This window comes from Aotus nancymaae, unplaced genomic scaffold (genome assembly GCF_030222135.1).
Source record: "Aotus nancymaae isolate 86718 unplaced genomic scaffold, 86718_ANA_hifiasm-v0.15.2.pri h1tg000064l_1, whole genome shotgun sequence".
Classification (NCBI taxonomy): Eukaryota; Metazoa; Chordata; class Mammalia; order Primates; family Aotidae; genus Aotus; species Aotus nancymaae.
Window position 1 is genome coordinate 24,472,272 of NW_026988479.1, and position 27,928 is coordinate 24,500,199.

Here is a 27,928-nt window from a genome sequence, read left to right on the forward strand (position 1 = left end):
CCAGTTTGAGTCAAAGCAAAACTGTTCCAGACTAGTTGGAAAAGAACCCAGGAATTTACCTGCATTAAATGCTGCTGGATTTTTCAGCTGAGCTAAAAATGTCCATGGCTCATTCTAGTCACGTCATAAAAACATATTCCTTAATAGTTCAGCAAACTTTAGGGAAAACTAGCTCATTGTCTTGGGTTCTAAAATCCTTTTGTTTGATATTTTTATTATAGTGAAATTAAACTTATGATTATTACAGTATGCTCGGCTTAAAACATTTATGAGTACTGCAAGGACTAGTAGAAACAGGAAAAATCGTAATAAAAATATTTGTTGATAGGAAATCATTGTGAAAGCAAACCTCGAAATATCCATTTGTAAGCTTTAAGAGCGTAAGCACAACCATATGGGAGGAGATAACCAGTCTCTCCCTTCATATATATTCTTTTTTATTTCTTGTTATACCTTCCCAAAACAGAGACATTCAACAGTAGTTAGAATGGCCATCTCCCAACATTTTAAAAAAACTGCACCCCCCAATGGGTGAACAAAGTAAAGAGTAGTAACCTAGAGTTCAGCTGAGTAAGCCACTGCGGAGCCTTAAGTGGTGAGGTCTTCCAATTTCAGAGTGATGTGTCTTCAACTTGTATCATCATTTTAGCGGAAAAATATAATTTAATTTTGGTGAAATGAGATTCATCTCGCGACAGGATTAGTAACAGCATTCACTGAATTTCACATTCTTCTTTTGTGAACTGTGAAGAAAATGAATGGTAGCTAGAAGATCAATGGGATTCCAGCTCCAGCTGCAGATGGAATGATGATATACCAGGACAAAAAACATCTATATTTTGATTTACAAAGCTAACAGCAGTTTTAAATCTGCAACTTAATTACAGACCAACTACACCACAACCTTTTCAAATGGCAAAAATACAAAAAAGTGTTACAAAAATATTTCAGAAAAAGTGCATAGTCTAAGTGCATAGTAAATAAAAGCACTGAAAAATATCTTGCTAGAGGGAGTTCAGCTTGGAAAAGTTATTACCAAAGCTAAACAGTTTTATTTTACACAAACTATACTCAAAAATAGCTTTATGAGACCAATTTCTGGCTAAAAGTATCAAAGGGTTTATTAGTCAAGAAACAAATACCTCAACCGACAAGGGTGGATAGAAAAGAAACAAAAAAGCTGCCTACCCCAAAAGTTCGGACTTAATAAGATTTCTTCAGTATTACGGTACTATCTCCCTTAATGGCAGAATGTGATAATCATGGAATTAATTATTGCTAAAGTAGTTTTCAAATAAAAAAAAAGAAAAAAGAAAACAAAACAAATTAAACTTGACACAATCTGACCAAACACGTGTCAACTTACAATTTCAATGCTATTTTACAAAATACCTACATTTACACAATAGGCTCCTGGCAGCATTTCCAGACAAATGTTCTTTTAATTTATCCTGACATGCTATAAATGAATAAATTACACTACTTTAAAATTATCATCAGTAAGTTTTCCTTTCTCTTGGGTCAGAGAAAAAGAAATGAGCGTGCAAAGAAAACTGAGAGGAAGCGCACGCACACAGATAAAGACAGATAAAGAAGGAGGGGCTGGGGAGGGTCAACGATCAGTGAACCTCACACAGTGTGATGCTCTCCAAGGGTTAAAGTCAACTGCTTATAGCCATTTCACAAGTATTTTAAAGAAAAATGTTTTATAGGAAAACCCTTTAATGCTTTCATCTTTATTCAAAATCAGTCTAGCTGCTAGTCAGCGGGCAGCAGCTACAATACCAAGTTCTGGCAGTTGCAGTACTAGATATTGTGCCTGCAAGTCATAAAAAAACAAAAATGAAAGAATGCCTTTCCCCGGCAGACAAAAGAATTAGATTTTTTTTTTTAAAGGAAAAGTTAACACGAAACCTAAATTGACTTGCAAAGGAATACCATGTAACAAATGGCTTAAAGTAGTCTATCAAAAAATTGGGGAGATTTTTATTTTATAGTGAGTCAGCAAGGCATTTTTTTTGTTTAAAAAAAATCTCATTTCCTTACAGAAACAGTTTTTAGTTTTTAATGAACTTGTAAACAAAAAAGCTCCCATTTCAAAATAAAAACAAAATCCCAGATCATATAGATGTTTACAGTGATTACATTTATCTAAGCAACATACATACATGTTCAGTTGTAAGATGTTAACTAAATTTCTGTGACAAATATGCTTTGTTTTTTTTTAATACCAAGAACATTATAGAGTTAATGCAGAGTCCTAAGGATAATCTAGTAGTCACTAAGTTTTTCTTAAGTCTTCACTTTAGATGCTGTTATTTCTAGCACAATTAAGCAGGCAGAGTCTTTCATATGCTCAAACACTGGAATCTTTGGTTGCTACCATATCAGCTGGCTTGCAGACAAGAAGCCAACCATTTTAAGAATGTTTTAAGTGAACAACTTGCAAACCCCAGGGATGGAAAAACCCTAAGAATGCACAATTGTGAGCATTTACAACCATCACAACTGTGGCTGAAGACTGTTCATGCCGTTCTTCTGAAATGAGATCTCAAAGCAGTATAGTTCAAAACAAAAGGTTTTAACAAAAAAATTGGCATATGCACAATTTCTCCACCAATTTGTGTGTCAACCATTTAGTTAACTTTTCCACTTGAAAAAATGCAATAGAAAACCGGACACCATGTTTCACTATCTCAGTTAATATTCACAATTACAGCGGCTACAACTCAGGATACAGCATCACCAATGCTGCCCAGAGTCAGTTTATACTGAAATTAAGTTCTTTACACCAAGTAAATGGTTGTCCACAACCACTGGCTAGTGTACATATGAACTAAAATTTCTAGATTTGGGGAGAAACAAATGCTGCTCCGATCATCTGCTCTGCTTCTTCTGTTCCTCAGTTCATGCTTAGAAACCTGGTAAAAAAAATCAAAACAAAAAACAAATGTTAAAATTCCAAGTTAAAAATTTTAAATTACACCCAAAATATGAAAATTGGGTAGAACTGAGCCAATAATTACTTTATAGTGGCTCATGCTATTTTGTCTCTTGTGAAAAGCATTAACTCAACCTTTTTAAAGAGAAAAACATGAAATCTATAATTAAAACTAGTTTTTCTGTTTTGAATTACTCTAGGAAGGAGTGGTACAATGAATTCAAAGTCTCTCAGCATACTAAAATAATTATCAGTAATTCAAATGAGCATGTTGCTATTCACTTCTGTATTTTTAGAACCTATAACATATTATACACTCAAATATTTATCAAATCAACAAAAAGCAGATTGCTTCACTTTAAAGAACACAATTTTAATCCTACCATGAGCGAAAATTTTCTGCACATTATTTCTGACACAAATTAAAATGGTAAGTTCAATAATAAATGCATTCAAGGCATAATTATCTCTATTATTTTACTAATCAAAGATCAGAGAAGCATGTAATTTCTGTAGAGAAACCTTAGATAGACCTTTGAAACTTCTTTACCAGCTGCATTAGAAAGATGGTTTTGTGATAAGCAAGTGATGCTTTTCTGGCTTTATTTTCTTCTCAAGCCTACATATTCTGCACATACTTCCCTCCTCCACAAGTAGACCCTAGGGCCTCTACATAAGCCCTAGGCCAAGTTTGAATACAAGAAGCTTCAGGTCATAATTGCACAGTTTATCTACATCTAAAGCCAACGAGAGAAAATTTTCAGCTATAGCCTGAAAATCTGTTAAGTACTTTTTTCCCTTTCACCAGACACCCATTCTGAGGCACCAATGCCCCTCTGTCCACCTCCTTACATATGAGCTAGAAACTATAGCTCCTTCTAGCCCACTCCAATCTCTCCTTACTTCTTTAACCTAGGTCAAGTTTTCCTCAATCACAAACTGCTCCTTTTCTTTTACTTCTTTTTTTTTTTTTTGCCTTTTGAGATAGAGTCTCACTCCGTAATCCAGGGTGGAGTGCAGTGGCACAATCTCAGCTCACTACAATCTCGTGTCCCAGGTTCAAGCGATTCTCCTGCCTCAGCCTCCTGAGTATTTGGGACTACAGGTGCCTGCCAACACTCCGGGCTAACTTTTGTATTTTTAGTAGAGACGGGGTTTCACTGTGTTGGCCAAGCTGGTCTCAAACTCCTGACCTCGTGATCCACCCACCATGGCCTCCCAAAGTGCTGGGGTTACAGGCATGAGTCACTGTGCCTGGCCTCTTTTACTTTTTAAACATTTGTTGGGCCACCTCCCATGGGCTTTGTGGGAGAAATAAAATAATTCTCATGTTTATTTCTTATTATGCATATATGCCTGTTTGGAGGGAAAGAATAGTAAACATACAACAGAGTAGGTGCATAATAGATCTTTGTTGCCTCGGTACTAAGTCCATAAGAATCAAATGCCAAAAATGAAAGATAACAAAACTTTGACAAAATATTTCACCACAGGGAATATTATTTGATGCACATTATTAAGAAGTATTAGCGAGGCAAAGCTTTCTTTTAAAGGCTGTCAAACCAAACCCTTAATAAAAAAAAAAATCTGACTATACCCTGTGACCTAATTTCAATTTTAAAATACAGGATAAGTTTCAAGCTTCTTGTTTGGGAGTTAAGAAAAAAAATTACAATACAGGATAAGCGATGCAGGTTAAGAATCTAAGGATTAAACAGAAATGGCCCCTCCCTCATCAGAATTTGGTTTTAAGTCCTGCAATTATTCTTAAACACAATTTAAAAAACATGTTTTCACAACTACTAAAATTGCTGGGTTTTATCATAGTTTTCTTATGTAATAGTATTAAACTAATTGTTATGGTGAATATACCAAATGGCTTTCAAAGGGAAAACCACCATCACTAACAAACTAAAATGGAAACATGTTACATTGTCAGTCAAAATACTAAGAAACTCTTATGCCTTTAATAACAGGGAAACTCAAATTGAAATGTATCTGCACATCTTTTAGCCTGTTGTCTGAGGAACTGCTGAGTCAATAAATGATTACAATTGTTTAGAAACTGGTAAAAGGCTAGCCTAACAATATTCTGGTAGAATAGAGCAGTCAAATCCAGCTTTAACTCTTCAGATGGGTCAATGGTATGATATTCCATCCAGGGTTCAACATTTCTCCGGTCAACTGTCCTAAGATGTTTCTGAAGTATGTTTAGGAAAAAAGAAAAAACGTCGATAGGAATATTCGATAGGTATTCAACATTCAGTCTTCAAGTACTAAGCATCATTTTCTCCAATATGCATTAGTTTTTGGTTTTTTATCTTGCAGATTAGGTGGCTTATCCAGGCTTCCAAAAGTTCAAGAACCCATCTTCACTGTAATATCAGTTAAAATGAGGAATGAATCCCTTTGTTCCTAAAAAAAAAAAAGGGGGGGGAGGAGGAGTTAAAAAAGAGCTAGATGATTAAGAAATTAACAGCTAAATTACTTTTTAAATCTGCAAAAATAAAAAAATATATATTTTTATATTTATCCCTGCTCACTTCCCAGTCTGAAATCTAAAATGTACGTTCTGGCCCAGAGAGGTGGCTCATATTTGTAATCCTAACACTTTGGGAGGCTGAAGAAGGAAGATCGCCTAAAGCCAGGAATTCCTGGGTATATATATTCTGGGTATAACATATATATATATACACACATATATATATATATATGTGTGTGTGTGTGTGTATATATATATAAATAAACCAAAACCAGGGCAACACAGTGAGACCTTGTATGTAAAAAAAATAAATAAAAGGTATGCCTTGTTTTTTTTTGATGGGCTAGACTTATATAATTCCTGGGCTCAAGAGATCCTACCACCTCAGCCTCCCCATACAGTGTGTATCTGTTCTTATTTGTAAATTAACTTCAGATGTTTCTGATTTTTAAATTAGAACCAGAAACTAGTTCAAAGGGATATTTATGTAGTACTAAGGCTTGTAAGTTTGTGATGGGGCTTCTCAAATTAGGATCCCACATTTTTACAAGACAACTTTTTAAAAGTTATTTTGAATATAATATTCATTATGCTATGTCATTTATACTAACTTTTCCTATAACATGGTTGTGTGTATGTGTTTTAATTATTTAAAATAGAGACGAGGTCTCCCTATGTTGCCCATGTGGTTCTCAAACTCCTGAGCTCAAGTGATCTTCCCATCTCACCTCGAAAATGCTGGGATTGTAAGAGTGAGCCACAGTCCCCGGCCACTTGTATGGTTCTTTTAGTTGCACATAATTAAGCTTGGAGAATTTTTAATCAAATTGGCAGTATCTAAAGTTAAAGAAAAATTAAAAAAAACAAAACCCTATAATTCTTCTTTCCCTACAGAAACTAAAGGAAGTATGTTTTTAACACTACAAATGAGATAAATGACAATTTTTAGGTATAGGAAGTATACATCATTCCTAAACAGCATTAAAAAACAGACTGAATTTTTCTGTCTTCCTTATAACACAATTTATTCTGCTACACATTTCTGATGTTATGGAGTTTTAAAATACCTGTTATAATTAATTCTTTCCCCAGCTGGTAGATGGTCTGCATTAAACACCACTTGAGTCCCAGCAACACTATTCTTCTAGGTCTTCTAACAGTTGTGCTATCATCCAGAAGATCTAACAAGTTGCAAAATTTGAAGTTCCAGCAGCCTTGGAGACGTGGACTCCAGATGACCACAAACCAACTCTTGCACTTTCATCTGCATTTCCAGCGGGGTTATTTAGATCTTTTCTTTCCAGCTTTACTGTCCACAGTAAAAAAAAAATCTGACAAAAATTCAAGGCTTCAGCAAGAAGATGTAGTTCCCTGGTACTTCTTTGAATTGAGTGTATTCAGGGCAGTGTATTCAGACCGATCAGTTCGTCCAGGTATTTCAAGATCTTCCCCTGTGATTTGGTTTGTGCGGCTGAATGATCAGCACATTCCTAGTAGCAACTGGCGAAGTCAGAAAAAGTTAAACTAGACATAAATGGTAGATGCAGCCCAAGAAAACTGGAAGGTAGTTCAAGGAAGACTGCGGACATGGTCAGTCAATATGATAGAAAAATAATTATTTGTAATCTCCTTTGAATGTCAACACTTTGATAGCTATCTATATTAACGATAAAACTCTACTTGGTAAGTATGGTTAGGGTAGTAAACAGATGGGTTAGAGAACAGAATAGTAGAATTATGTAAGAATCCACCTTTGGGTTCACTACCACCTTCTGAAATTCTCCTCCACCTCTGCCCTCAACTAAAGAAACACTGAACTTCACTGGATTTTCAATGTTCTAAAAATATTTCCTTTTCCTTTACTTATTTTTAATGTCTTGAAAAATACTTTTTTGATAATCACACATAGTCAAAGGGAGAGAAATGGATTTCGAAGTGTGTTGGTGTGAAACGTATGTATTTTTCTTCTGAACATGAATAAAAACATTAATTATAATCTTGTGGTAATTGAACCTTAAAAACTAGTACAGATAATAATTGGCATAAAGGGAAAGGCCTTGTTTCTTGATCTTTTGATGGGCTTTGGAATGGAGTATTTGAAAAGCCCTAAAGAATATAACAAAGACAAAAGTCTGTCTATTATTTAATAGGCCCACATTAGCTACATAAGCCAGACTTAAAGAATCTTTAAACATTCCTAGTAAGTTACTAAAACAACACCATTTTTACTAGAAAAATATTATATATTTTTCAAAAATAACCATATAAAACATTAGTAAATGTTACCATTTGAGGGATTTTCCTACATTAGAGATTTACTTGCTTAAAGTACACTCATGACACTTAATTCAATAATAGTAAAGCCTCTGAAAATTTAACTCTGTCAAGAGCAAATGATAAAATGCATTTAAAAAGCACCTTTTAAAAATTCTTTTTTGTGACACAGGGTCTCGTCTGTTGCCCAGCTGGAGTGCAGTGGCATGATTACAGCTCACTGCAGCCTCAACCTCCAGGGCTCAGGTGATACTCCAACCTCAGCCTCCCAAAGTAGCTGGGATCCCAGGCATGTACCACCATGCCTGGCTTTTTTTGGCGGGGCCGGACAGGGTCTTACTATGTGGCCCAGGCAAGTATAGAACTCCTGGAGTCACGCAATCCTCCTATATCCTCCCACCTCGGCCTCCCAAATGTGTTGGGATTATAGGCACAAGCCACTGCACCGGTCTTAAAGTTTTTAACTAGAAAAACCTAGTAGGATGTTTTCATCATTATTAAAAGGATTTATTGGGATCAATGAATCATTGAGCTGTATGAGTTCTTTTTTTTTTTTGAGACAGTATCACTCAATCAACCAGGCTGGAGTGCAGTGGCTCAATCTTGGCTCACTATAACCTCTGCCTCCCAGGTTCAAGCGATTCTCATGCCTCAGGCTCCCAAGTAGCTGGGACCACAGGTGCACACCACCACCCCTGGCTAATTTTTGTAGGGATAGGTTTTCACCATGTTGGCCAGGCTCTCGAAACTCCTGGCCTCAAGTGATCTGTTGGCCTCAGCCTCCCAAAGTTCTGAGATCACAGGCATAAGCCACCACGCCCAGTTGAGTTATTTCTTAAATAAAAAACCACTACAGTGGACCTGAAGAGATGATACTTTCAAACGCCCTTGTTACTTAGAGACTGGAAGCAGACATAAACCAGGGCAATTGTTTTCTAATTCCAGAACTCCTAGGAGATTTCTTAAAGAATAACATGCTGGGCTGGGGGTAGAAATTAGGAGAATATGTTCCTAATGCTTATTTCATGCCTAAGACCCTAAGACTATCCATATTTTCATGGTTTATGAAGGTTTCATGTAAGATTTGTCTTGAGCACTAAGTTTTGTATTAAAAAACGGGTGTTTTCAAGATGTCAAAGAGCAAAAAGAAGTCTGTGTTAGGTGAAGTGGCACTTTTTGGTAGCAATACAGATGTATCGCCTTGGAAGTGTATCTATGAAAAGCAGTCAATGACCTATGATGTGTTTTATGAAAAGTCTAATTTTTCAAGTCCATGTTTATGTGGTAATTTATATGACCACTGTGTCTAACGGTGCTATAAAATTTGTATAAGATTTTAAGTTGCTTTTGTGAAAAATACCTACAATACAAAACAAGGATTAAACAAGTTTAATTACAGTTCCCGCCCCCCGCCCCACCCCGCCAAGGAAACATCCCAACTGAGTAGATCCAACTTCTCATCTTTACGACCTGGATAAAGCAGGACAAAAATTCTACTCGTTTATTGAATAAGAGACACACAGTAAACTAACAAAGGAACTAACTCAAAATAAAATTAATTCTTTCTGAAGTCTGCTGAATGCCTGAAGTAAAATGTTCTAGGTCAAATGAGATTTCAATCTAATTATAGTTACAGAAACTGCAACTTGTGATGATCCTATTATCCCAGCTAGCTTTAGGCAGAATTGGTCTCATTTTGTGAGAAAAAGCAAATACACTACTAGGTGTCAGGTGTAGCAAGTCCTTGGATTAGAGCCTCTTACTTAAATGGTAGGACTGTTTTTCAGTGACACTAGCTACATAACACATTATGAACTTCTTGGCACTATGATTAGTTATACAATGATTAAAACACTCAAAAGGGGCAATTAAGGACCAACTGAGATGCAGAGGCAGAGCACTGTGCGAACATTAGTGTTTGCTATCCTGAGTTTAAATGTCACCATCTGAATATCCCAATGACAATAAACCACCAACTTTGAATCCTTCCCAAATACAGAAACATGTAAGAGAAGCATCTCAACTTCATTCCTAACAGATGAGCTCCTGGGATGAGGATGACGTTAGTTAATAATATTTCTCGAAAAGTATCTTCAGATTAGAATCTACTTTTAAATTATAAAATAGTTTAAATACAACACTAAAAATGTGAAGCAAATATTAATCTATAAAGGCCAAGTTCAGACTAGAGCAGCATTCAGAAATTTAAAAATTAGAAACCAAAAGCCAAATCTTACTTGCCCACTACTTCCAGAAAGTAGGCAGTTATCAGGAAGTAAGCCCCAGAAACGGGAAAAGAAAAATAAAACATGAAAATGGGAGTCAAACTGTATGACAACAGTGTGCCCTAACAGTTCTACTCCTTACAGGCAGTAAGAGTGCCAGAGAAAGGTAGAAAGGAAATAGACCAGCAGTTTCAGTGGCATTTGCCCCAGTCATCTTCAATTTGCAAGGCCTGACTGTAGACTTCAATTGCACATTAAATCCTGAGAGCCTGATATTTGCAACATTGTAAAAATAAAGCCAAAACCAAAGAAATTATTTTGAAATTAAGATCATATGTAGTTAAACTGCAAGTAAGAGAATTATTTTTGTGACTAGAAAAGATGTGCTGAGTTTTGCAGTTATGCGAGCATTTAAGAGAGTAAATGAGATGCTCTGCAACCGAGAAGATGGACACTTTGGGGGTAATGCCAGACTCACCTCTTGATATTAGATCATGTTCACAATTTTCCATTTTAAATGCTAAAGCATTAACATGCAAAATAAAAAATCTTAACATTGTTAGTCTGAAATAAAGTCGAAATATGGCTAACTAAATTCATTATTAGAAATCAACAAGTGTTAGGTCTAGGATTTTGGATTGATTGATTTTATTATATTATATTCCCAACACCAAATTTTTGGAAAGGGGGTTAATGAATGAGTAAAAAAGATGCAGTTGTTAAAAAATGACCCAAAATCCCAAGAGAAATGATATAATATACACACATATATGTATATACAAATGCATATACATATATATGAACAAGGACATTTGGGTTTAAAGTTAGTAGTCAAATTTTCCAAGGACGTCTTTTTTTTTTTTTAACACAGAGCCAAATTTTTTATGTATTTTAAAACCACCTCCTTGATCTAACACTGTTAGAAATGAATGAATTACCCAATTTTGTATTCAATTTTTTCCCTGTAACGTCACTTGGTTCTTGGCTACTAACCTTTCATGTTACTCTTGGTTTTGTCAGTTTGCTTGCCTGTGGGGGTTTGGGCCTGCTGACCCTGCCCACTGGAAGAGGCTGCCTGCTGTGCTGCTTTCTGCTTTAACATTGTCCAATCAAATGTGTAGTCATATTGATGGTTCAGGGTCCTGGAAAAGGTAAAATATTTTATGTTAACCCTTCAATAATAGAGTCCAGTTATATAACCTACTAATGTTTTAAGACAGTGAGGGCACTTCTTTACACAACGAATATTTCCTCAAGTGTGGCAGCTTCTAAAATACCTCTTATTATAGATGAAAAAGGCAGCATGAAAACTGAAACAGCATGAAAACTGAAACACCGAGTCAAGCTGTCAATTATCTAGGAGAATACTTATAAGAGGAGGTACTTCCTAAAAACAAGTAAGAATAAATATTCAACTGGAAGTTTAGGAATAAGATATCTGACTGGTACCTTGGAAAGACACTTTTCCAGTGTTAAAGGGTTACCTGCCTTTTTTTTTTGAGACAAAGTTTCGCTCTTGTCATCCAGGCTGGAGTGCAGTGGTGTGATCTTGGCTCACTGCAGCCTCCCAGGTTCAAGCAGTTCTCCTGCCTCAACCTCCCAAGTAGCTGGGATTACAGGCGCCTGTCACCATACCTGGTTAATTTTTGTATTTTTTAGTAGAGATGGGGTTTCACCATGTTGGCCAGGCTGGTCTCGAATGCCTGGCCTCAAGTGATCTGCCTGCCTCAGCCTCCCAAAGTGCTGGGTGTTTACAGGTGTGAGCCACTGTGCCTGGCCAGATTACCTCAATTCTTATTCTCTTCCAACTTAGAGTCTGAGCCACATGTAACATATTCTATGCCAACCCCCTGCCCCCTACCGCCCAGCACCTTGTTCAAGACCAATTCTGGGTTATGCCTAAGGAATACTACCCTAGTTTAGGACTGTCACCACTTGATCAGATTCCATGACTATGTGATATTTTAAATGCTTTTCTATTTGGTACTGTACCAAAGTTGGAGAGTTCCAGAGGGCACTAATAGTCACTTATATCTAATGTGAATTATAACTATTCTAGAAAAGTTAAATTCTACTTTGAGTCTGATTCAACTCTCTATCCACTCCAAACTAAAATCATTTGAATATTTATACTACAAATAGAAAAATGCCAAATTAGTCCCAAATAAATCAGTTTCTTAAACCTTTTATTCATATTAGTTAGATCTGCTTCACTTTAGTATTTATTAGAATGAATGTTAGGTAGATTTAAACAATTTCCCTCACAGAGTTTAAAATCTTAAAAATACCTTAAAAACTGACCTGAAAAGAATGCGGAATAGCTGCCTCAGATACATGTAATCTGGGGCTTCCTCAAAGCGTAGCCCACGACAATAGTTTAAGTACATGGCAAATTCTGCAGGAAACCCCTATAGGTTCAAGGGTTAAAACAAAGTTAAAAACAAACATTTCAAGATACAAAAAAAACACATTTAAGTACAAGCAAAAAGATGTTTCTGGGTGGGATATTTTACCACTTCATAGGAAGCTATGAGAGCTAAAATAATAATGTACTAATCATTGATAACCTCATAAATTTAAAATTTCACGACCCCACCCACCCTATTATGTACAATATTGGTAGAAAAAATACATGTGCTTTTCCCATACAGTGCTCTTCCTACACAGTACTATGTTCTTAAATAACTTACATAGCCCACTTGTTAAAATTTGTCATTTTATCAGTCCCACCCCCCCACATTTTTTTAAAGACAGGGTCTCCATCTGTCTCCCAGGCTGGAGTGCACTGGTATAATCTCAGCTCACTCCAACCTCCGCCTCCCAGGCTTCAACCGATCCTCCAATCTCAGCTTCCTGAGTAGCTGGGACTACAGGCACAAGCCACCACGCCCAGCTAATTTTTAATATTTTTTGGTAGAGACAGGGTTTTGTCATGTTGCCAAGGATGGTCTCAAATTCCCAAGCTCAAGTGATCTGCCCACTTTGGCCTCCTGTCTCCCACAGTGCTGGGATTACAGGCGTGAGCCACCATGCCCAGCCTTCAGAAGCTTCTGAATGGTTGGTTGCATGATATTCTACCTAATATACACATCATTAACTTGCTCCTTATAATTGAACATTTATATGTATTCTAATTTTTCTCTATTATTAATAATACTGCTAAGTATATCTGTAGGCATAGACCTTTTCAATTTAGTTTCTTAGGAAAGATTCTCAACAATGTATAAACATTTTTAAGGCTCTAGATATTAGTCACCAAAAGGATTTCCCCAATCAGCAATGTGGAAATACAAAATATGAGAACAGCACAAACCTCTCTATCTCCTCTCCTAGAGTAAATGCCAGTGTGGAGACTGGTAAAGTTAAAGGAGGCAGTCTATTCCTACAACCTTATGATTTTGAATAATTTCTCACTTCCTGGAGTTAGGCAGGATAGAACAGAAATACTTGCAACATTTTTTATTGATTGCACTGATATAAATTGGTGACCACTTGAAACATGTATATGTTAAAAGGTGTACAATAATACGTATTATACATCTAAAACTTAACATTTACATACATTTATGGTCTGTGTTAATGGGAAACAGCATGACAATGAAACTGAAAAGAATCTCACAACTTTAAAATTACTATTTTAACTCTCACTGATTTCTTCCCTCAACTATTTTTTTGTATACTGCTTTGTACTTAATTTCAGGTATACAATTCTTTTCTTATCTGATATACCTTATTTTTATGGAAGAGATCATGGTTATTCATCATAACACAAATATCTTTCTTTTTTCTTTTTTTTTTTTCCCAAGATGGAGCCTTGCTCTGTTGCCAGGCTGGAATTTAGTGGTGTGATCTCGGCCTACTGCCACCTCCACCTGCTGGGTTCAAGCAATTCTCCTGCCTCAGCCTCCCAAGTAGCTGGGACTACAGGTGCGCACCACCATGCTTGGCTAATTTTTTGTATTTTTAGTAGAGATGAGGTTTCACCATGTTATCCAGGATGGTCTCAATCTTTCTACCTTGTGTTCCACCGGCCTTGGCTTCCCAAAGTGCTGGGATTACAGGTGTGAGCCACTGCATCTGGCCATCCCTCTCTATTCTTAAACTCAATTGCCTTTCTATGAAGTTGAAAATTTCAGGAAAAAATGAGTGTGATTCAAACTGTCTTCTGTATTTCTGTATTGTTGGACAATTGCTATTTTGGATTGCTCCAATCTGTCTGTATGTTTCCCTGTTCCTTAATGTACTAATCATTGATAACCTTTCCTTTCCAGCACTAGTTTAGGGTAAGAAGAATATTTCATCCTTTTTCTTTATAGATTAATGAGGTTGTATTGAAAATGTTTACCTGCCCTGTTTATTTTCCCCAATTTTCAACAGATTAGAGAGCCCTAACAAACCAGAAACATAAAACACTTAATCTACTTAAACCATTTGTTGAGACAGGGTCTTTACTCTGTCACCCAAGTTGGATTGCAGTGGTGCAATCTTGGCTCACTGCAGCCTCGACCTCCTGGGCTCAAGCTATCCTCCTGTCCCAGCACCCCCAAGAAGCTGGGATTATAGGCATGCGTCACCATATCAGGCTAATTTTTGTATTTTTTGTAGTGATTGGGTTTTATCATCTTGCCTAGACTGGTCTCAAACTCCTGGGCTCAAGCGATCCACCCGCCTTGGTCTATCAAACTGGACTACAGGTGTAAGCCAGTGTGCCCAGCAAAAATACTTATTTAAAAAGACCCCTATGGTAAATTTAAAATGGCGAATAGCTACCTAACTGGATGCTACAAGTTCCAGGACTAGCCAATAAAATTTTCCTTTTTCTTCTTGGATCATTCATTCATTTATTCACTCATATGAGACAGAGTCTTACTCTGTCAGCCAGGCTGGAGTGCAGCAGCGCAATTTCAGATCATTGCAAGAAAGCCGAGATTGCATCACTGCAATTGGCACCTCCTGGGCTCAAGTGATCCTGCCTCAGCCTCCTGAGTAGCTGGGACCACAGACGTGCATCACTACACCCAGCTAACTTTTGGATTTTTGGTATATAAGGGATTTCACCATGTTGCCCAGGCTAGACTTGAACTTCTGGGCTCAAGCAATCCGTCCACCTTGGTCTCCTAAAGTGCTGGGATTGCAGGCATGAGCCACTGTGCCCAGACAGGAAATTAAGGTAGAAAAGGGGTCTCCCTATGTTGCCCAGGCTGGTCTTGAACTCCTGGGCTGAAGTGACCCTACTGCCTTGGCCTCCCAAAGTGCTGGGATTACAGGCTTCATTGTACCTGGCTTCATTTATGTTTTTTAAAATATTCATCATGCATATTTACCTTACATAAAACTTCAACAGGAGTGGACATCTTCTTTTCACTAATCTTTTCATATTTTTGTTTCTTTGTTGCAGCCTGTGGAAAAGAATCAAAAAGATATACTCAGTGCTACTGAGAAGAACCTTAGTAGTTTAATGCACAAGACATGTAAACATATACCTGTGAGACTCAAGAGAAATTTTAACCCAGAATTTAAAAAATCAAAGTACAATACATCTAAAAAAAGTTGTTCCCAAACTGTTAACTTCTGATGTAAGTTTCTTCTTTAAGAACATAATTTTAGGGGGCAGGGCCAAGGCCGCTGATGCACTAGCAGCGGCAGAGTCACCTGGCCAGCCTCAGGACTGGTCACCGACTGGCAACCATCCAGTAGCCTCGACCACTGCATCTTAAAAAAAAATAAAGAAACAACATAATTTTAGCTACAGGGAAAGGGTGAGTCTAATAGGAATAGACGAATATCATACATTCATATGAGTATCTCAGATTTAAGTAAAAATTGCTGGGGCCATAATTGAAAAGCATTTTCTCTCTCTCTATATATATACATATATACATATACATATATATATATATACACACATATATACATATACATATATATATATATATATAATTTTTTTTTTAAAGGAGATGAGGTCTCACTATGTTGCCCAGGTTGGAGTGCAGTAGCCATTCATAGGCTCAGCAGTAATTTCCTGTGGCCTCCAAATCCTGGCCTCAAGCAATCCTCCTGACTCAGCCTCTCAAGTAGTTGGGACTACAGGTGTGCATCGTCATACCCAGCTGAAAAGCATTTTCTTTCTTTTTTTGAGATAAGATCTCCCTCTGTTGCCCAGGCTGCAGTGCAGTGGCTCAATTATAGCTTGCTATAGCCTCTAACTCCTAGGCTCAAAGTGATCCTCCTGGCTCAGCCTCCTGAGTAGCTGGGACAACAGGCATGTGACACTACACCCTGCCGAGTTTTTTTGTTTGTTTGTTTAAGTAGAGGGGAGTCTTGCCATATCGACCAGGCTGATCTTGAACTCCTGGACTCAAGTGATCCGCCCACCTGGGCCTCCCAAAGTGTTGAAGATTATAGGCATGAGCCAATATGCTCAGCCTGAAAAGCATGTTCTTAACCCATGTTCAACAAAAACAGCAAAGTCATCAGATTAATATAAATAATTTGTTAATCATTTAGGGACATTAATACATGGAGTTAATTGTATAAATCACAATGTTTGTCTAAAGTAAAAATACTCTTATTGGATAAAGCTACCTAGCCAAGGACCAAGCACTGTAACTAGCTCACAGCCACTCAATAAATACAGGTCTTCCTTTAAAGAACTGGTAAGGTATCAAAATAACCATTAAATTTAGGACACACCAGCAGCGGTGGCTCATATCTGTTATCCCAGTACTTTGGGATGCTGAGGTGGGAGAATCACTTGAGCCCAAGAGTTGGAGACCAGTTTGGGAAACACAGTGAAGCACCACCTCTACAAAAAAAATTTTTTAACTTAGCTGGGCATGGTGGCATGTTCCTGTAGTCCCAGCTACTTGGGAGACTGAGGTGGGAGGACTGCTTGAGCCCAGGAGGTTGAGGCTGCAGTGAGCCACAACTGTGTCACTGCACTCCAACCTGTACAACAGAGACCGTTCCCCCATCCCCCCAACCCAAAAATTAGAACACGGTGATTATTAACACACACTCACAAAAGCAATGGTGAAACTCCTAGCTAATAGAAACAAAATGTTACTATACGTATTGCATAAATGACTAGTATTGCTGGAGAAACAGATTTTGCTGTACATAAAAACATACATTTTGAACATAATGGCAACACATCAAAATGAGAAAGTCTCCACCTTTCTTAGTCCATGCCCACTTCCATCGTCTGTAGACAGAGCTAATGGCTACCAGTGGGTACCAGCTTACTGTTCTCTCAGAGGATATTGTTCTTCAGCTGAACTAAGTTCTTACTAAAATGATCTGGTTTCATCTTCCCAAATGAAAGCAAATTAAGGTTAATTATTATCTCAAAAAAATCTCAGATTTAAAAAGGAACATAAATCTTATCTTCTCCAATACATATTTTTATTCTAAAAAAGAAAGAGAAAAATCTGACAATGTGAGTCTGATTTACCTTTAGCCCTTGCCATGGCAGGCTGGTTCTATTAAAATACATCAAAACATATCCTAATGATTCCATGTCATCTCGGCGACTAGAAAAGAGAACGTAATTTTATGAACTGGAACTGTTATTACAAAAAACATATGAAAGAAAGCCAAGCACCCAGAAGACATGTTCCCAAATGTGGAGGGAACACTATTTGGTGTCTTATGCAAGAAGCTACTTATTTAAGGTGATTTTTTAAAGTTCATGTGTTACCTCTAAACAAAACTTTTCTCACGTAATCCAAAATGAGACAAACAACTGTCTTACAATTTAATTTCTTTCTTTTTTTTTGTTTTTTTGTTTTTATTTTTTCTTTTCTATTTATTTCTTTTTTTTACTCTTCACACACACACAAAATAACTTGAAGATAACAATTTAATTTTAAAAGAACAAAAAGGATTTAGCTAAACAATTCTCTAGAGAAATGAGCTTAATGAACCAAGCAGGACAACATTTCTAAATTTTGCAGAAAGTCACTAAGATAACTTGGGAGGCTGTGCTCGGTGGCTCACGCCTGTAATCCCAGCACTTTGGGAGGCTGAGGCGGGTAGATCACCGCAGGTCAGAAATTCAAAACCAGCTTGACCAACATGGAGAAACCCCATCTCTACTAAAAAAAAAAAAATATGAAACTAGCCAGGCATGGTAGCAAATGTCTGTAATCCCAGCTACTCAGGAGACTGAGGCAGGAGAATCGCTTGAACCCGGGAGGTGGAGGCTGTGGTGAGCCAAGGTCTTGCCATAGCACTCCAGCCTGGGCAACAAGAGCAAAACACCAACTCAAAAAAAATAAAAAATAAAAAAAAGTGCTGAAAAGGAGTTTACAACTTAAAACTAATGGAATATCTGAACATCTATATCAATGTATTCACACATATATATCTATATACACATACATACAAATACATAGATAGATAGGTTTATGGATAGGTAATTCTTCAGCATATAGGAAAAGTGACATTACAGTTTAACCTAGGGTATTCAGATATTCATGGATATCTTAAGCTTGAAATCATTTGTATGAAGTTCTTAAACCTGGACGCATATCATTGTTTTTACCAATTACTTCTATGTTTAAGGAATGAAAATTGATTGTAAAAGATGAACTTGAGCCGGGCGCGGTGGCTCATGCATGTAATCCCAGCATTTTGGGAGGCCGAGGCGGGTGGATCATGAGGTCAAGAGATCGAGACCATCCTGGTCAACATGGTGAAACCCCGTCTCTACTAAAAATACAAAAAAATTAGCTGGGCATGGTGGCGTGTGCCTGTAATCCCAGCTACCCGGGAGGCTGAGGCAGGAGAATTGCCTGAACCCAGGAGGCGGAGGTTGCGGTGAGCCGAGATCGCGTTATTGCGCTCCAGCCTGGGTAACAAGAGCGAAACTCCGTCCCCCCCAAAAAAAAAGATGAACTTGAAACTCTAGAACTCATATGAAGAAACAGAAAGAGAGCAGAGACTGTGAAATTTTCTTACTTTAAACTAGATCCTATTAATTGACATATTTGAGTGAAGTATAACAGGAGATTTCCATTAACCCCCTTTTGGTTTATTAGGACACTAATAACATATTTTCAGCTGCAAAAAGAAATGTCAACATTGCACTTAGCCTTCTAACTTTCAATCAAGCAATATTTTCCCCTCAAGAAACAACCTTCGACAACAACAAAAAACAAAAATACCTCATTTAACTGGCCTCTCAACACTGGCTAAAGCAGCAGGTAAAATGATTAATAAGCATCCTTCAAATCCTCAGCCAAGAAACATTCTTAGACATTGTAAGAAACTAATTAAAATATTTCAGGAACCCCTTGATGGCTTCTGCTATGGCTATGATAAGCACATTCCATCTTCTAACTTACCTCTGCTCAATACCAAGATGTGCATTGATGCTAGCATATCGGGCAGTGCCAGTGAGGTTTTTATCTTCTCTGTATGGTATGTGTTGCCTTGTCCTGTTGTCTCTGTACTTTTTGGCCAAACCAAAATCAATAAGGAATAACTTTAAAAGAGAAATACAGAAACATTAGGTTTCCAACCTTGTTCAATTAAACCGCTTCTTATTCATTAAATGGAATCTATACTATGCATTCAAATATATCAACATAAAGTATCCCAAGTATTACTAGAACCGATAATGAACAGACTTAACACCACCTCCCATAAGCTTTTACTAGTTTTCATTATTAAATCAAATTTTTAAAAAGTCTAGTAGTTTATTCTTGTCGTTTGCAAATCTCACAGGCCCATTTCATTACATACACAGGAGCCTGTCTTTATAAAGTAAGTAGAGAAATGTATACATGCCTGACAGCAGAAGCGACAAGTGTGCTACTTGTCATAATGACACCTGATAGTCTGTTACTATCGGTAAACAAACATGAGGTTTCAAAATCTAGATATAAGGGCCAAGAGCGATGGCTCATGCCTATAATCCCAGCGCTTTGGGATGCTGAGGCGGGCAGATCACTTGAGGTCAGGAGTTCAAGACCATCCTGGCCAATATGGCAAAATCCCATCTCTACTAAAATTACAAAAATAGCCAGCGGTAGTGGCAGGCACCTGTAGTCCTAGCTACTCAGGAGGCTGAGGTAGGAGAATTGCTTGAACCCGGGAGGCAGAGGTTACAGTAAGCCAAGACTGCGCCATTGCACTCCAGCCTGGGAGACAGAGCGAAAACTCCATCTCAAAAAAAAAAAAAAAAAAAAAAAAAAAAAAAAACCAAAAACACAGATATACGCTATCTCAACTCCTCCCTCCTACAAAGGCCAACAGAATGCTTGTTATCTACCCTAAAAGTCTAATATTGCCAGTGAAACCAAGACTTTTTATTAATAAAAAATACTACTTAGCACTGACACTATACACATGTGTCAGGCTAAACTTCCAGAAAATTTAACAAGCTGATATAAAAATCCCCCCAAAAAGCACTTAACATTAAAATCAAGGTGGCTTACAATTAGTACTTTAAGTGAGCTAACTAAAAACAAAACTAGTGTTTAGAACAAAATAACGTTTAGTGTTATCTTGTCTATATGGTACTCGGGGAATAAGGTATTCATCTTTTTTTTTCTTTTTGCAGCACAAAAACCTGAATAAAGGGTATTCATTTATAATGTAGCTAATTGTTCTATATAATTCAAGTTTACACTCCAGAACTTAAGACTTTTATAAGTAAATAACTATTTTTATGAGGGGGAAAAAAAACCTCCAAAACACATCCGTTTTATCTATCATATGAAAAGAGATAATCTTTACTTAACATTTTGGCTTTTGTCATAAAGTCACCTATTATGCTATATTTTAATAATAGTTAATCTACAAATATTATTAAGCTGGGCAGGTGTATGTTCCCTTAAACTATATAGACCTAGTCTATTGTTCTCTAGTTATTCCTGCATTTTGTAGTTCTTCTCTCCTTTAGGCTATTGGGTCCCTTTTGCCAGTTTATAATTTGTGATGTGCAGGAAAACTCAATCACCTAACCTGCAGTTTTCATGTCAATAAATAAATAAATAAAGCAAGTTACTGATTTAGGTTATAAAGATCTGACCAAGTACCTCTCTTAGGAGCATGAGTAACATCTATTTCAGCCAAGCATTATAACCTATTCTCAATTATACTCTGAACAATAAGACACTGACATTTGAGCTTCAGTCACCATGTCGACGAGATACTTATTTTTACTTTGTTTACAATAAAAGAATGAAGACTAAATTATTAGTAAATGTTACTAGATGATGAAAACTCTCCAAGTAATAAGATTAAACTCCTTTGCTAAGCAATCAAATAATTATAGGAAAATTAGTGTTGTAAAACACTAAGAAAGTTCATACTTTAAGTTTCTCTTGATATGAAAACCAGCTCAATACACAAATATTAAAATGAGCAAAATACATTTATGAAGCAAAACAAAAATGATGATTAAGTTCCGCAGATTCATAGTGAAAACAAAACATGGGAAAATAAACACAAAAGGACATTCAGCTTCATGATATTTTAAAAATATCTCTAAGAAATATATAGACTTTGAATGAAGAGTGATTAGTACATAGAATTTCCTCTAGTGCACATTTTCTAGGATTGCTTCCTTTGGTACTTTTAAATGAAGGACAAAAGGGAAGAGCTCTGACATAAGTATGTCTAACAGTTTCATTCATGTCTAAATCTACATTCAATAGCTTCATTTGTGACTCAATAACTAGATACTTTCTCACTACCAAAAGACTGCTTTATAAAACTTCAGTGTTCGCTGGAGAGTTCTTTCCTCCCACAACGCTAAAGGAGGAAACCTTGTTTATCAAGAAACTATAAATATATAAACACTATCTTCTTAAACAACTCAATCTTTAATATAAAAACAAAAATTTGGGGGCCAGGCGCGGTGGCTCACGCCTGTAATCCCAGCACTTTGGGAGGCTGAGGCGGGTGGATCATGAGGTCAAGAGATCGAGACCATCCTGGTTAACATGGTGAAACCCCGTCTCTACTAAAAATACAAAAAATTAGCTGGGCATGGTGGCGCGTGCCTGTAATCCCAGCTACTCAGGAGGCTGAGGCAGGAGAATTGCCTGAACCCAGGAGGCGGAGGTTGCGGTGAGCAGAGATCGCGCCATTGCACTCCAGCCTGGGTAACGAGCGAAACTCTGTCTCAAAATAAATAAATAAATAAATAATAATAATAATAAAAACAAAAATTTAAAAAGCAAATAATTTTAAATGTTCTCCTTTTACAAAAACTGAAAATATGTCAGGAAAAAAATTTTACTACTGGACAAAGATAACCTATTCTCAGCAAACAACTGAATAGGAAACTACTTAAAATTAAAAAAGGAAATAAAACTCTTGGTAGTTCATTACCTTTGGGTACCTATCAAGCTTCTTTAGTAGCTCTCTGTATGCTTTGCAATTTAAAACTAATAAATATAGGCTGGGTGAGGGGCTCACGCCTATAATCCCAGCTCTCTGGGAGGCCTAGTCGGGCGGATCACGAGGTCAGACGTTCAAGACCAGCCTGGCCAAATACCCCATCTCTACTAAAAATACAAAAAAATTAGCTGGTCAGGGTGGTGCAAGCCTGTAATCCCAGCTACTCAGGAGGCTGAGGCAGGAGAATCACTTGAACCCAGGAGGTGGAGGTTGCAGTGAGCTGAGATGGCACCACTGCAGTCCAGCTTGGGTGACAGAGCAAGACTCCGTCTCAAAAATAAAATAAAAAACTAATAAATATAAACATATAATGGAAGTGTTTACATGAAACCACATCATGCCAAGGATACAACCAAAAAGCTATAAATATGTAAAGGCAGAATCAAATGAGGAAAAGTCAGTATCAAATAAGCATAAGATAATGTATTTTTACAATAGGCTTTTATGTGCAAAGACACAGGTACTTCTTCAGTGGGTCAAGCTCCTTTTCTGTGGCTTTTTACTAATTACATGTTATGAGTAAAACTTGTGCCCATTTTAAATAACGCAGCCTATTCTTCAAAGGCACATGGAAATGAGTTGATAAATGGGGGATAATTTGGCCGGCACGGTGGCTCACGCCTGTAATCCCAGTACTTTGGGAGTCCAAGGCGAGTGGATCACTTGAGGTCAGGAGTTCAACACCAACCTAGCCAACATGGTGAAATCCCGTCTCCACTAAAAATATAAAAATTAGCTGGGCATGGTGGTGCATGCCTGTAATCCCAGCTACTCAGGAGGCTGAGTCAGAACTGCCTGAACCTGGAAGGTGGAAGTTGCAGTGCGCCGAGATCTCGCCATTGCATGGTGCACTCCAGCCTGGGCGACAGAGTGAAACTCCTTCTCAAAAAAAAAAAAAAGGTGGGGGGCCAGGCGCGGTGGCTCACACCTGTAATCCCAGCACTTTGGGAGGTGGAGGCGGGTGGATAACGAGGTCAAGAGATCAAGACCATCATGGTCAACATGGTGAAACCCCGTTTCTACTAAAAAAAATACAAAAAATTAGCTGGGCATGGTGGAGCGTGCCTGTAATCCCAGCTACTCAGGAGGCTGAGGCAGGAGAATTGCCTGAACCCAGGAGGCGGAGGTTGCGGTGAGCTGAGATCGTGCCATTGTACTCCAGCCTGGGTAACAAGAGCAAAACTCCGTCTCAAAAAAAAAAAAAAAAAAGGTGGGAGAAGGGGGATAATTCCATTAAATAGAGGCACATTTTCTTCAAAATCACTGTTGCTAATTTTAGTGTTGAGTGCTTGCAGCATTTTTTTTCCTAACCAGGGGTCCTAATTCCCCTTGCCCTTCCAAAATATTCACAAGGTCACTTCACTAAAAACATAGCTAACCCGTATGTATAAAATCTAAACAATTTAATATAACTTTCTATGTAAATTATTAAATGATGCTACAAAATGTAAGCAAAATATGTGAATGGGTAAGTAAAAATGAGGCACTATAAAACTAGAGTTTTGAAAATTATATTCTTATAATATACCTAATTATCCACCATCTACTGTCTTCTTCCCTACCCTTATCTAACTAGTCACAATACTTGGTACTTCTTTGCCTGAATAAAAATAACTTTGAATTTCTGAAATCTTTTGTTATAGCTTGAGGTGGTTTCTGGAATAAAGCTGGGCAGTATGGAAAAGGATTAAATGATTATTCAGATGATACATGTGGATAATTAAGGTATTACAAAGTACGTTTTTTGATTACTCATGCCAATACCTCCTTTTTAGTGTATACTAAACTGAATGATTAAGATTCATTTGCTCAGGAGCATGAAAATTTATATACCTAAATTTTGTGATAAAAAAGCTATTTAACTTCAACAAAAGCATAAGAAAATATGAAGAGTTCTTGCACATTTAGAAAATTAGTAGGGTGTTTATCCAGCCTGCCAAAAACTAAATTTAATTTATTTCAATGTATTACTAATGGTAATCTACCATATAGCTTGATAAGTGCTTAAGCTATGTTACTGTTATATTGTTAGGAATGCAGTATCTTCTAGTTCCAGAGCATATAATGCTCTGTAAATATCCATTTGCTAGAAGTTGAGAATATAGACTGAGGAAGTAAGTTCTAGAAACACTAGATCTGAAATCTGATCTACACTTACCTGAAGTTCCTTAGGGAAGGGGAAGAGAAGTGAGGTAGAATATATTCATTATATAGCACTGATGAACTGAATTTAAATATATTTCGTGCATTAAGTTGTGTAACTCCAAATACATTTTTAAGATCTAACAATCTATCTCAAGTTCACTATTAAGTAAACAATTTCAATACTAGACCAACATCATTTCCTCATATGTATGTTAGAGATCTAAATATATCCTATTTTCATTTAGCTTTTTCTAAACTTTACAAGTTTTAAGCAAAAGCCACAAAGAAATATCTTAGTAATGTTATGTTTGCCAAGTATGTCTGAATAATGCCAACGTAAGAGGTGCTTGAGCAAGATCTACATTCTCCAGAATTAAAACAAAACAAAAATCATCAAAATAAAACAATAAAAAAGAAAAGCACATGAATTTGGGATTGAGGTTGGAATAGGAGACAGTTTCAGACCTGGTTTAATCCTGAGAAAGATGGGTCCTGAGAAGTACTAACAGTCATGCTTCTTTTCCTCTTCCCCACTGGAGATTCTAAACACTAAACAGACAATAGAGGGTGGCAGTGCATCAAACAGTATTGCTTACATTGCAACAATGGCCGGCGCAGACAGGCAACACCGAGGCATTAGAGAAAGAACAGGGTAGCCAAATGCCATCCTTCTTCCACCAAGCACTGTAGCTTCTCAGTTTTCCAAATAAGAATCACATACTCAAGAACATTTGAATTCTGGAAATTACTCAGGTTTTTAATGCCACTTTTTTGTGTCACTGCCTGAAACAGGGATAGCGATGGTGACATTTGGCTCTTTAATTTTTTTAATCAAAAATGGGGAATTTAGATCTGTAATCTTTGGTACCACAATCTGCCCTTCCCCCCAAAAAAAAGATTGTACGGGGGAAAAAAATCTTCAGTAAGGAAGAGGTAGAAGGCATTTAGTCACCTTAAAATTTATTTTTGTAAGCATGCAGGGCTGATTACAGGAAGAGATGAGCAAATTCACTAAGATTGGAGTGGCCACTCCTAAATATCAAATTCAGAACAATTTTTCAAATAAGAAATTCAACTTTAAAAATTGTCCTCAAAAGCCCCCCAAAACCTTTTTTTCCCCGTGAATAGAAAACTACTGGAACAAGCTGACCAAAGAATCCAGTCTGATACAACTGGCATTTTTCAAACTACAATACAGAAAACACTAAAAATCAACTACATAAACAAAAACTAATCTAAAAATGTTCAAGAGCAACATTTAGTTTTTGAATCTTAGTTGAGTAAAACACTTTGGTTCTACCCCAGGGCCTCTCTAAAATGGTGTTAAACAGCAAACATCTCCACAAAATTCTTTTAATATCTGCAAGGAGAAAAGGAGACCTAAACCTCCTAAAAAGGTTTTTACCACTAGGAAACTTAGGCTTCCTTAAGACAACTATGTGATTAACAAGCTATTCTAAAGGCGGTTGTAGGGGGGGAAGGCAAAGTGATATCCACGTCATCATTTAAATTTAAGGCAAAAACCATGTACTGCAATATCAATGATGCAGAACAGAAATCACAAGGTGATAATGGGTTTTTAGGGGTAAGAAAACGGGAAGGAGAGAGCTGGGAAATGGCCAAGAGGATTGGAGTCAAACGGACAAAACAAGATCAGTAATATTTTTTTTTCAATTGAATTACCAGGCTTTACAATAACAGTTAAAAACCTGGATACTTGAGAGAAAAGCTATAAAATATTTTTTAATGTAATTTGGGAATGACAAGTTATGTGTATATTTAAACACCTTTCATTATTTAAAGCCCAACAAAAAAAAAATTAATTTCCTAAAACCTGGTCAGACCACCATCAGTATCTCACATTAACAAATAACACCAATTCTAATGGTAATGGCTCCCAGTTGGCATTCATACAGGCAAACAAAGGTAAACATTTATAGCTAGACCTAAAAACACCAAACATTCCCTAATAGTTTAGTAAAACAAATGGGCACCTTCCTTCCAAAAACAAAACAAAAACCACCAAAAACAAAAAAGCCCCCAAGTTGTCCTGAAGTTGACAATTTCTATCAGATAGATCATCAGATCACAACATGCTTAGTGCATTGCCAATGCTGCCTGTCTGCCCGAGCTCAACATAGAATCGATAAAAGAAAGCAATTCACTCAATAAGACTAATCATTACAGAAAAAAAGGTCAACACAATTAGTTTCTAACTGCAATCATGCGTCACTAGCTAAAACCCAATCACCCCATAAGTTGAGCCACTCTCAGAGACCCCAAATGAACACTAGTTTTGTTGTATGAATGTTCATTTCACTTGTCTATATTTTCCTTTTAAAGGGAGAAGAAGGAGTGAAGAACTCACCCAACTTGGCACCCAAGTAAAAAACTGTCAATGACTTTTGAAGCAGGCCCAAAAGTTATCCTTTTAAATACACAAATTCAAGGACTGAAGAATTCTCATTATCAACCATGCTCAGTCAGCAACTGTTAACACCATGGTAACAGATAAGTCAATGTTCCCACACTGGCACAAGCACATATATTTTAAAAACCCACACTTCAGAGCCAAAGGTTAAAATCTGGTTTTTAGCATTCAGGAAGAAAAGAATATGGGTTTTTTTTTGCTATTTTTGTGAATGAAAAATAAATGCAACTGTTCAATAGTTAAATAACTTGGACAACTACAGTTCATTATACAGCCCTTAGAATTTTACATTTCCATATAGGTAACTAACTTCGGTTGGGTAAGTTGAAGAGAATTTATTTCAAGTTACTAAGTTAATGGAGTTAGCTGATTATATTTATAGCATAATCTTTTAAAGCAACTGTCAACAGCAAATTCAACTTACTATGGCTTTTTAAAGACTGAAAAATGTACCAAAGCAATTCTTGTCAAAACTTTACTCTTTGTTCTTTCATGCAAAGAGCATTTGACTAACCTTATTACAGTGACGACCAATACCCATTAGGAAGTTATCTGGTTTAATGTCTCTGTGTATAAAATTCTTTGTATGCACATATTCAATTCTACTGATCATCTGAAAAAAAGGAAGGGAGAGATAATTGAGTTAAGTAGTAAATGAAAATCAACATATTATTTCTTAAGTATTTCAGCATCTCAATTATTTAGAGTTCACAAAGACAGTGTTAGAAAAAATGAAATGGAAAGGACAACTAAGATCTCCATTTATTTCTACGTTAATGGATATCTAAGCATATACCTGCTGTGTCCTTTGGCTTTACCTTCTAGTATTAACGATTAAAACCATGACAGGGTCTAACCCCACAGGAAGACTTGGTGTTTGTGATTTTCAAATAATAAAAGGAATACCTTTGGAATTGTATCAGTTGCTACAATAAAGGAAATTAAGAAAGCTTTCCATACTCAATCCTAGGCCTTCTAAAGTAACCTGTTAAAATGACCTGGTATTTCCATGCTAC

At 36.8% G+C, this 27,928-nt stretch overlaps 1 protein-coding gene and 1 long non-coding RNA gene across 5 annotated transcripts in view; both read right to left on the reverse strand.

Annotated features, from left to right (window-relative positions):
• Positions 1–414: 414 nt before the first annotated feature.
• The window catches only part of CSNK1A1 (casein kinase 1 alpha 1), a 59,240-nt gene continuing 31,726 nt past the window's right edge, over positions 415–27,928 (reverse strand). Inside the window, exons 4-11 of one of the 4 annotated variants that reach the window (XM_012453428.3) lie at positions 27,427–27,525; positions 24,947–25,030; positions 19,270–19,409; positions 17,376–17,454; positions 15,247–15,321; positions 12,224–12,330; positions 10,952–11,064; positions 415–2,921 (exon numbers count right to left, since the gene is read on the reverse strand). In XM_012453428.3, coding sequence (XP_012308851.1) covers positions 2,914–2,921; positions 10,952–11,064; positions 12,224–12,330; positions 15,247–15,321; positions 17,376–17,454; positions 19,270–19,409; positions 24,947–25,030; positions 27,427–27,525 — 705 coding nt within the window. In that variant the 3' untranslated portion in view covers positions 415–2,913. Of the gene's footprint in view, positions 2,922–10,910; positions 11,065–12,223; positions 12,331–15,246; positions 15,322–17,375; positions 17,455–19,269; positions 19,410–24,946; positions 25,031–27,426; positions 27,526–27,928 lie in introns of those variants that run through there. The other 3 variants (XM_012453362.3, XM_012453499.3, XM_064366503.1) reach the window with 3 other exon arrangements.
• On the reverse strand, positions 3,294–10,907 carry LOC105718094 (uncharacterized). Its single transcript, XR_001107677.3, has 2 exons — positions 6,491–10,907; positions 3,294–5,356 (listed from the first exon to the last, which is right to left on the reverse strand). It is a non-coding gene; the product is annotated as an uncharacterized LOC105718094 (long non-coding RNA).